The 11,391-nt window shown below is 40.3% G+C and overlaps 1 protein-coding gene across 1 annotated transcript in view; it reads left to right on the plus strand.

Annotated features, from left to right (window-relative positions):
- LOC109481522 (gem-associated protein 5-like) overlaps nt 1–3,027 on the plus strand; it is a 66,440-nt gene extending 63,413 nt beyond the window's left edge. Inside the window, exons 27-28 of the mRNA XM_019784098.1 lie at nt 1,421–2,340; nt 2,825–3,027. Coding sequence (XP_019639657.1) covers nt 1,421–2,340; nt 2,825–3,010 — 1,106 coding nt within the window. The 3' untranslated portion in view covers nt 3,011–3,027. The remainder of the gene's footprint in view (nt 1–1,420; nt 2,341–2,824) is intronic.
- The last annotated feature ends 8,364 nt before the right edge of the window (nt 3,028–11,391 follow it).

The raw sequence follows: 11,391 nt of genomic DNA on the forward strand, positions 1-11,391 counted from the left end.
CACATTCGCGGTGTATCAGGACAGCGCGACTGGTCGTCATTAGCGCAGTAACAGTTGCATAAACGGACGAAACCATTTCAAAGAAATGGGGATGTTTCGAAAATAAGCATTTACTCCAATATCAAAACAGCTACGGTAAAAATAAAAAGACGTGCATCATCCCGGACATAATGCAACACCACATGCGAAATTACACAGAAATGCGACGTACGGAAGAATGCGTTTTGGCTGCGAACATCTTCCAAAAAAACTTGGCATCTCTTAACCATGGGCAAAAACATCTAGAACCACTTATAAAAACCACCCCGTATCTGCATGAACTTTTACCCCCCCACTGCTATTCCAAACAACGCGTTTTTCTGGACCATTCCAATTCGCCTCGTAATTGTAGGGGTGCGTCTGCGATATTACATTGACCGCGAAAGCAGCAACGGCAAAAATACACATTCGTGCATCAACACGGGCATGCCCGCAGACGGCGTATAAAATTGCGTGCCGATTACACAAAGAGAACCCAGTGTTTTGACTGCGAACACGAAAAACCAGCCGTTCACAACACTCCGTCTCGGAGGTCCTGACCTCCTTCACGGAGTAATAAACATTCATTTGTTGCCATGGCAAAAGTTTTCATTGCCAGCCTTGTTCTCTTTGGCAGTGTAAGACTGAAAATTGTCAGAAACCTCTTGTCTCTCTCATTTTTATCAAGGTGGCACATCTGTGAATTAAGTTTAGTTACTATAAGTACAATGTAGAATTACAATCAATATAATACAGAATTCTATGAATTATGCCATTGAGCCTGGGACAACCTAAAATAATGGTGGGCAACCTAGCCTGATGAAATCATGCTTACAGCAACCCTCCCAACTTCTGAAGGCCCACTTCTGTACTTCAAAATAGTCCATTTTCTTGTATTATTTTATGCTATTCACCATCTTCTTTCATTTTTCGTAATATTAAGTTCCATTTCCTCCAATTTGTACCCGATTCTTGGTTGTTAACATGTTGTGAAGTCAATGCCTACACTGCAGGTTGAGGAATAGGTTGATGAAAGGAATAGGAAAGAAATATAATTGCATTTACAGGCAAACTTACTCACTGACAGTTAACTGTAGATTCAGTATCCCATTGACCCAAAATGACCCAGCTACATTTGTGGCACCATTTTATTTTTGATAAGATTGTACTGCAGTCAGGATCCAGTGAGTGAGTGAGTGAGTGAGTGAGTGAGTGAGTGAGTGAGTGAGTGAGTGAGTGAGTGAGTGAGTGAGTGAGTGAGTGAGTGAGTGAGTGAGTGAGTGAGTGAGTGAGTGAGAGAGAGAGAGAGAGAGAGAGAGAGAGAGAGAGAGAGAGAGAGAGTGATGGACGTGGAAAGTGAATAATTTGACTAACTGAAATGTCTTCATATGTATTTTTCCAGGCCTTGTTTCCCTCAGAAAACTGGAGCAGATGTCTACAGCACAAGAGTGTTTGAAGTCAGAAGTCAAGTTACAGGACAACTCTACAACTCCTAAAAATGTCTTGAGTTGTCTGTCAGCATTTTACCATGTGGCTACTCTGTATGACCTGTGGTGGAGTGGACCTCACAATGCTGTTTCAATAGATCACAATGGAGATGGTGCTACAGTCCATCCACAGTCAGGCAGTACTGATGGGTCCAGCACCACAACAGCTGCTGTCTCTACACTGCCACAGCAGGAGGAGGGCTTACAGGAGAACAGCAAGTCTGCTGTCCCCGACCAGAGGGTCTCTGTGTTGATACAACAGCTGCAGGCAATATCAGCTGCTGTTCTCATACCTGACATAGCTCGGAAATATGCCCTGGAGGAACAGCTGGGACAGCTGGAACATGCCCTTCATACAGCAGCTGCACATCACAGACAATCCAGATTGTTGAACATAGTACAGACAGATGCTAACAACACCTGCAGTACAGTACAGACAGATGGGAACAACACCTGCAGTACAGTAGAGACAGATGTTCCTCAGTATGAAACAGAGAGGAAGAGCGAGTCAGTACTAAGTAACAGCATGATTGAAAGAAGAGTTGTCTTGTGCCATGATCACCCTGAAATGATTGCAGCAGGCAACAATAATGGTAAAGTGGATGAAGATGTTGTAAAGATGTCAGGAGGACCTCTGCAAACAGATACTACCGGTAGCCAGAAAGACAAAGCTGCAGGTGAAGAGTTGATCAACAGGGGGCGCTGCACACTAGATGATAACTCCCAGATGATGGCTGGATCAGGTGTACAGCAGTTGGAGTGTCAGGATGTTCTCCTGGGTGCACAACTGTCACAGGTTCAAGAACAGCTGTCTGCCATACCACAGGGGTACAGGGTAAGTGCTCAGCTGTATGCACAAGACGTACAAAAAAAAAATAAGAATGTGTGTAATACATAATCCTATTACATGTATCAGACAAATTCCTTCATACAGAATATTTTTTATGTTTACCGAAGGAAAACATTGTTTTTACTCAGTTTCTTCCTCCTCTTCTGTTCCAAACACTAACCTCTGACCTGACCAATGACATGATTTGTTGACGTCTGTCACCATGGTGACTGGTGTTGGGTTACATAATGTTGCAATTTCATGGTCTGCTCTGCTCCTGTCACCATATACTAGTTACTGTAGTACATGTATCTGGATGTGTTTGAGTAACAATTAACAGAGCAGACCATGTCCGAATGTAAACATTATGTATTTGCTTTGCAAATGTTACTTCTCTAGTTTTGTTTTGCCTCCTTGATGTTGAATTGGATGCCTTTATGTGCTGTACATGAAGAAGTGTTGAACCACTCCTGTCCTGTCTGTGTTGCAGACCCTGCCGTTCCCTGAGCCTGTTGAGCTGGCCATGACACTGGTGTACCTGTGCTGCCACTGGCCTCATCACAGGGACTTGATGGCGGCAGTGGGCCATGATGTCATCTCCTGGGGACTCCAGCATTCCTGGAAGTCTTCCCAACATCAGTTTTTCACCAGATGGAGAAATAAAATGTTCTCGTAGAGTAGCAGAAGTTGGATTACTTACTAGTATTATGGTACACCAGGGTTCAAAATCCACTCTCACACTCTTGCCACTCTTGCCATACAAGACATATTTTCTGTGCGACATTTACTGGTATTGAAGATGCCTGGCATGCAAGTTATTATTTTATTATTACTTTTTTTTTACATACAAAGTGATCTTTTTAAAGTTTACAGCTGCCCAGCTTACTGCTTCTGAAATAAACCTTGGCCAGTGTGTGAGAGATGCCTTTACAGGTGGCCTGGCTTATGGCTTGCCTTTTCTAAAATAAACAGCCGGTGTTGATGGCAACCTGAAATTTTGATGGGTATCCTAACTTTTCACTTAGTATTTCAAACCCTGTATACCTGATTCTCTCACACTAAGGTATGATTGCACAGGATCAACTTGATTTGCATTCATTTCTTATTACTAAGGCCACACCAATTTAATTTGTTGTTTCTCAAATTTTCTCAGAAAAAGATGGAACGACAGGGCGAAAAAAAACCCAGGCCAAGGCACCCCATGATAGCCAGAAATGTTACAATATGAGCCATGAAGTGAACATACCCGGCTGGTTTATAATTAAAACAATAGATTTTGAACTTTTAATGGAACAAAATTGCACTGTTACAATTTGAAAAACTTTAACAACTAGGAAGAAAAGGACTTTCTTCAACCATTGGGGCCAAAATATGTCTTTCATTGAGCATTTTGCAGTTGATTTAGAACAAATGTTTTTTTTTTTGCAAATCAGAAAAAAATGGACAGGGCGATCCGAGAAACAACAAATTAAATTGGTGTGGCCTAACTGTATGATCACAATTGACACTCTTAGCATCATGACCAGAAGTAGGAGATTGGATTTCTAAAATGTCTGACTTCATTCTTCAGTTTTTTTTCAAACGTGAGAGGTGTTCAAACTGCTCCAGGATCAAATATCTGAAAGCCAGAAACTTTTCATCGAAAAAACTTTGTTCTTTTAATTAAATTAGTAACCTGTACATGTACATGTATACAGCATGACATATTATCGTGTTCACCAAAGCTGGTAGTAGTGCATTCTATTCCCTCAGTTTATCCAGTTTCTCAGATACCTTTCTGTCTTTCATCAGTGAACTGAGGATGAGTCTGAAGACTAGTGGAATTGTATGTAAGGCCACAGCAAGTAATTTTTATGGATGACATCAGCGTGCGCATTAATTTTTGCCTGATTTTGGGAAAAAAAACAAGAAATTTTGTTGCCTTCTGACAGTGGTCACCATACCGGAAATGGGCAAAGATGTCTGTTGCCATGCCGGAAGGTGGATGGCAGATAACTATAATGGGAGGAGACAAGAAAAGGCTCTGATTTAATGTTTTGTTTCTTACTTTGATGCAGTGATATGTGATGCAGGCTGTGTTTATATGATGTTCCATCAAAACCATGTGTAGAATGATTGAGTCAAAATTTTAAAATGTAGGAACCTTGTTTTTTTTCAGCCCGCCCTGTTTTTTTTCACCCGCTTGCATTATATTTGGAGTCTGTGGAGGATGTCATCCATAAAATTTACTTGCTGTGGCCTAATAGTCTAAAATTTTGCCGGGACTGCTCTCATGTCACGTACTGGAGTGACTTTATCAAATGTACATTTCGTACCTCACTGGATTGACCTGGAGGCATGTTGATGGTGATAACATACAGTCAAACCTGTCCAAGCCGGCCACCTATGGTACCAAAGAAAAGTGGTCACCTTGGACAGGTGGTCTCCTTGAAGAGGGTCGCCTCACAACATAACTGAGGCATAAATGGTTTCCAAGTCGAGATGTTTTGTACAGGTTGCGTCAATGGGGAAAAGTGGTCACCGTGACCAGCTTGAAGAGGTGGTCACTTTGGCAGGTTTGACTGCACTAGTACTTGTCACTGGTACTCCTCCACAATTCACTGATGAAAAAGTGCTAATGAAGAGACTTAATTGAGTTTATATAAATTATTTTAAGTATTATGTTCCTGAATGTTTAGACTTCCATTGACATTATTTGACATTCATTGACATTCTTTTTTGTTCTGTTATAGTAACAAAATTTGCTTGAATCGAATGTCTGCAACATTAGCATAGCATTACATGTATTCATACATGTATGACTCTGGGACAAGGAGATACATCAAGTCACATTTTTTTGCAATGCCTGCATCACAGTACAATAAAATGGAAACATCTCTAGTTCTCCAGCTTGTTGAATGGATGGATGGATGAATAATTTATTAATGTATGGCGGCTTTGAAAAGGTGTTTCATGTCAGAAACACCTGTTTCGCCATGCCATCCACAGTGCATATTGTACGTGGTAAAACTTAAAAAATAAATAAATGTAAGCTTTGCAGCCTTCTGGCTGAACCACATTTTGCTTTATCAGTATAAAATAAGGTCAACCCAATTCCACAGATCTGAAATCTAATATTATGTAACAATAAATATATACAAACTAACACAACATTATTTCAGGAGTTGATTTGCAACATGTCATTTATCCTTGTTTAACAGTCTTAAGCGATGGTACTGGGTTATTTTCATAACAAGTGGTGAAGCAAGTCATTCTGTCTGAGTTTCTAAGGTTTCGGCCATGTTCCTGTTGTCATGTGCTGGGCAAATCTGCTGTGCATTCTGATTCAGTCATGCCATGGATAAACAGTGCAGGGGATCACTCGTCTCTTCTCAAGTGTTGTCTGGTACACCTGGACAGGGACCGTATCCCCCCTGTAGAAGTAGATTTAGTTGCAGCCAGTAGTTACTTTCGCCAAGAAGGTTATGTTTTCAGAGGCGTTCGTGTGTGTGTGTGTGTGTGTGTGGATGGTAGGTTAATAAGCTCTTGTGCTGGGGAAGAAGTGACATGAGTTTGGGAACTCTAGTCTTACTCATGGTCAATACCAGGATTAGACTGTAGTTTAAATTAAAAGCAGATTTATTGGTTCTCTGACTTTTTAAGGAAATAAAGCCACACCAATTTAATTTGTTGGTTCTCGGATTCGCCTCTTCGTTTTTTTCTGATTTGCAAAAAAAAAAAAAATTTGATTCTGGTCCTGAATCAACTGAAAAATGCTCATGTTTTGCCCCCCAACAGTTGAGGAAAGCCCTTTTCTTCCTAGTTGTTACAGTTTTCCCATCTATCATTGCAGTGGTTTCATTAAAAGTTCAACATTCAATGTTTAAATTTTAACCCAGCCTTTTGTGTTGACTTCATGGCTCATTTTGTAGCATTTAAGCCTATAATAGGATGCCTAGACATGTTTTTATTTTTTTTCGCCCTGTCGCTTCATATTTTTTCTGAAAAAATCCGAGAACCAACAAATTAACTTGGTGTGGCCTAAAAGAGAGTTGGAAGGGAAAGAAGCATTCTATGGCAGACAAGAAATCTCATCCAGGTTCCACCAAATTGAATGTACTGTATAAGATCTGCACTGGTTTCAGGAAAATTATCAAAAGCACATTAAAATTTATGTTTAGGGAATCATGTCGACACAATTAGTCCCAAACAATATGACCATCTTTTCAAACAACAATAACACTAGAATGGTGTGCCAGCAGAGAATTGTATATTATATAACTGTTGGTCTGTGGTCACTATTATAATAGTATCTGTGTCCTCACCAAGCCATCCTACTAAGATACTCTGCTCAATTACAGTATCATCTGAGGTGGTAAGAAGACTATCAAATTAGGCCACACTGACTTAATTTTATGGATGACATCGTCTGAAGACCCCCAAACTAGTGCGTGTGGGCAAATAAAAAAAATTCCGGCCAAAAATAAAAATGCTACTAACCCATAGGAATACAAAGATGGTATTGTTAATTTGAGTCAGTACTTAGCAACGTATACGACAAGCCGACACATGCAGGCTTTCTGCGGCATTTATGAATCAGCACCGTGCATATGTACTCATGATTGAGTCGTGGAGCTTCTGTAGCCTGGGTGCCATCCTCCAGAGTTACATGTACCACAGGCTCCATATTGTCACTACCATGGACTACTCAGGACTAAAGCCAGGTCAGAGCCTCGGAGGACATGATCTTTTTTCTCGCGCGGATGTCATCCATAAAATTAAGTCTGTGTGACCATATGGATGTATTTGGTCTTTATGGCATTTAGGCATAAACCAATTTTTTATTTCATGGATGTTAGAATTGCCCAGGCGTGGAGCTCACTTCATAAAGTATGGAAATCACCCATTAGAAAACAAACTTAAGACAAAAGTGTTCTTGTATGTATTGAGTCTATTCTGTATGGATCTGAATTGTGGGTCTTGAACACAACATGATCTAGAAAACTTGGAAGGAGTTATACAAAGATGCTACAGTTTGTTTACCAGCACAGAAACATTTCTCAAACAAAAAACTACATGTAGTATTACAGAATGTCAGCAGTAGTCAAACAACACCGTGTCCTGTGGGGCATGTACATGTGGCTTGTAGCAGAGAACCTACAGGAAGGCTCCTGCTCTGGTCTCCTGATGCCAAAAGGAGAGTCGGCCACCCAAATACAACCCTCAAGAACCTCATTGACTCCAAAACTATCTGAAAACATAACCTTCTATATAATTGGCAAAGGTAATAAAAACTACTAGCTGCAACTAAATCTACATCTACAGAACAAGAGTAAAAGTGCACAGTGTTCTATTGTACAAAATTGTACAGGCACTACAGGAAGCATGACTCACAGAAGCATCTACATGCACATGTATGTCTAGGTTAAATTGTACTGTTCTGGACAGAGCAATCATACTCATAGCCATACAGCATGGCACATAATATATAAAGGTGTGAATGAAGTGTGACATGCATTTTCCTTTGGGTGAGGGTGAACAAATATAGCAACAAAAATGCATCTGCAATCCTGTTCATCCAACCTAAAAGACACTACTGCTACCAGAAAGATTGTGAATATTGTGTGTATACAGTTTGTATATTTAGTATACAAAGCCATGTCACTTCAGACTTAGTGTGAGTGCATGTATAACAAGCTTACAAATGCACATTCATGTATACTACAGGTCCACCATGAGATGTACATCCAGGTACAGATTACAGCCCTTCGTACATGGAGGTTAAAGAATTACTGTAACAGTTACTCTGTTATCTTACTCATGGTCAATACAATACAGGAAGGCTCCTGCTCTGGTCACCTGATGCCAAAAGGAGAGTTGGTCACCCAAATACAACCTTCAAGACCCTCATTGACTCTAGAACTAATTTACTGAACTGGACCTGAACTTTTGTCTGCAATGACTGAAGAAATGTGGCCTTGAAAAGTGCCACATAATTCACCAACAAGCCACTAACGCAGCAAAGGATTCAGAATGGGCATCAGTTCGTAAAGAGATCAAACAGCATGTTACAGGTATGCGTCATGAAGTTTGGAGTGAACACCAAAAAAGCCTGTTACAACAAGGACAAATGTTACAACTCCTCGAAAAGGAGAAATGTGACCTCACCTGGAAATCAGTCATATACAACCTGCCAAAAGGCATCCTAAGCTTCGCAGTGCGTGCCTCGATTGATGCCCTCCCTACGTTTTGTAATCTGGCCACTTGGGGAAAGCGCAACAGTGACAAGTGTAAACTATGCGGCAACCGAGAAACACTCCACCACGTGCTGAATCACTGTAATGTCTCCCTCCAACAAGGTCGGTTCACATTCCGGCACAACTCCATACTTAAACACATAATGGACAGCATCCAGGATTCCGTGGACCCTTCACAGACCAACGCCCAAGTCTACGCAGACATGCACGGATATACAACTAATGGAGGCACCATTCCTGTCCACATATTACCCACGACTCAGAAGCCGGACCTAGTCATTCACCTGCCTGAACAAAACATCATACATCTGTACGAACTGACAGTCCCATTCGAACAAAACATCAAGCGAAGCCACGATCGTAAGACGGACAAATATGCGGCCCTTGTGGCAGACTTGGAAACCGCAGGAATAACTACCACCCTGAACTGCTTTGAAGTCGGTTCCAGAGGTCTGATTACCCCAGAAAACAAGTGTAGACTCAAGAACATTTTCAAGACTGTAAAGACCAAACTACCCAAAAACTTTTTCAATGACATTAGCCGTATCGCACTGACAGCATCATATGCAATTTGGATCTCTAGACACAAACCGTGTTGGGATGTAGATGCTCTGTGATTATAGTTTTACCTCGTACACGCCGTGCAATAACAGTAATTCATGTAGAGCAATAGCCCTGACCTACATAGTGCAATAAGCCAAACAACACAAATCGTGCAATATACTCTTTGTAATACTATTGTTTTATTGAAATAATTACTACAGTATAAAGATGCTTTTTTTAAACAATGTTCAATTGATATATAATTAATCCCAGATTTTAAACCTCTTGTTACTAAGTTTGATCAATTTAAATGTCATCTGTGTATGTCATAGTCGTTGTCATTGTTAATGTTGTCCTGCATGTACGGTCATTACTGGCTGACATGACCTGGAGTTTTTGTATATTTCTTGTTCAATGAATAAAGAATGATTTACACAACAGTACTGGAAGGAGAACTTCACTTGCTCCGCCTCCTTAAGGCCACACCAATTTAATTTGTTGGTTCTCAGATTTTTTCAATAGAATTATGAAGCGACAGGGCGAAAAAAAATAAAAACAGGTCTAGGCATCCTATTATAGTCCCAAATACTACAATTTGAGTCAACAGTCAACACAAAAGGCTGGGTTAATATTTAAACAACGAATTTTGAACTTTAAATCAAAACCAATACTTTGATAGGTTGAAAAACTGCAACAAGTAGGAAGAAAATAACTTTCCTCAACTGTTGGGAGCAAAATATGAGCATTTTTTAGTTAAGAACCAGAATTTTTTTTTTTTTGCAAATCAGAAAAAAAATGAAGAGACGAGAACCAACAAATTAAATTGGTATGGCCTAAGAGGAAGACTGATGATGCTGTTGGTCTGTGTCAGTCCTTGTGGTATGAGTAGAGAGGCAGTTTAGACAATTCTGCAGTTGAACATGAAGGAGAAATGGATCATGGCATCTGTCCTTGGTGCTGAAAATGTTCTCATGAAGAACACATCCCCCACACTATGGGGAAATGGTCAGCTCATCACTACTAGAATGATGATGAAACATTGTATCAAAGTAGGCAGGAACATCCCAGGAGAAAATATGACTGGAAACAGTTTGCACTAAAAAAAGTGGATAACATCTTCAACAAATTCAACTCTATATTACTGAAACTCTACAACTACTGAAACTACAGTACATGTACTTTTCAATATGCAAACTCTTGTAACAAAAAAGTTTCAACGTGGCATTTAGCTGGGCTTCCTACAACGTACAGAGCTATACAGAACAAGGTCCTCCTTCAGGATGGCCTTCTGCAGGCAGTTGAAGTACGGCTCATAACGGCCACAGTTGTGTTTTGCCACAAGGCATTTGATAACTCTATCTCCTGTCTTTTGAGCAAAAAGCCCGACTCTATCATCCACTTCAGTCTGTGCAGCCGGCGTCTTTTCTTACAAGCTTTCACTCTTTTCCAGGTCTCTTTTCTTGTCTCTTTTCTGTCTCTTTTCATGTCCTGCAAGTGAAAAGAAGAAAAAACAAATTCAAATTGCATACCACAGTAAATATTATCATCACCTACAACCATCATGGAAAGACAAAATAACCTGGAGTGCCACAATCTTATTCCTCCACCAACAATTTCATTAACTACGCAAATGATATCCTAATTTTGCATGATTCTTGTCTAATGGTGTTTTGTCTCCCTCAACCCAAGTTTAATGTCATCCATATTTTCTCATTGATCATACAAATGTCCTTTTCCAAACAAGTCTAAGCATATGCGCATATATGCCAGATTTATCTTTCCTATGCAGTGATTGGCTGATCCATATATAAGGAGATTGCGGGTTGAAGCAACAGACTCATCCCCAGACTGGTCATCTGCTGCTACAGATGTAGGTGGTCCAAGAGCCAGGTACTGCAGTAGCTCTCCAGTATTTGCCAGGCTATAACGAATTCGGACCCAGTGAAGGAGTGATCTGTTTGACTGTGCATTTGTGTGAGAGTTGTTGCATGTGCTTGTTTGTCTGTTTTTATTAGAATCTCCATTCATTCTCCATTTCACTATTGCCTCTTAAGTTAATAACATCCAAGTGTCAGAAAAATAATAAAATCATTATATTTCAGTCCATACCATACATGTAGGTATAGACCCAAACATGGTGCACCCAAAAAATTTTCTGCACCCAATTTTTGGGTGCACCTATTCCCAAAATCAAATTTCGAGCCCTGGTTATGCTTTGACGCAGAACCATGCAGATTAAACAGAAAACGGTCTGTATTCATAACCCATTGAGAATTCC

This window comes from Branchiostoma belcheri, unplaced genomic scaffold, assembly GCF_001625305.1.
Source record: "Branchiostoma belcheri isolate BF01 breed outbred unplaced genomic scaffold, Haploidv18h27 scaffold56, whole genome shotgun sequence".
Taxonomy (NCBI): Eukaryota; Metazoa; Chordata; class Leptocardii; order Amphioxiformes; family Branchiostomatidae; genus Branchiostoma; species Branchiostoma belcheri.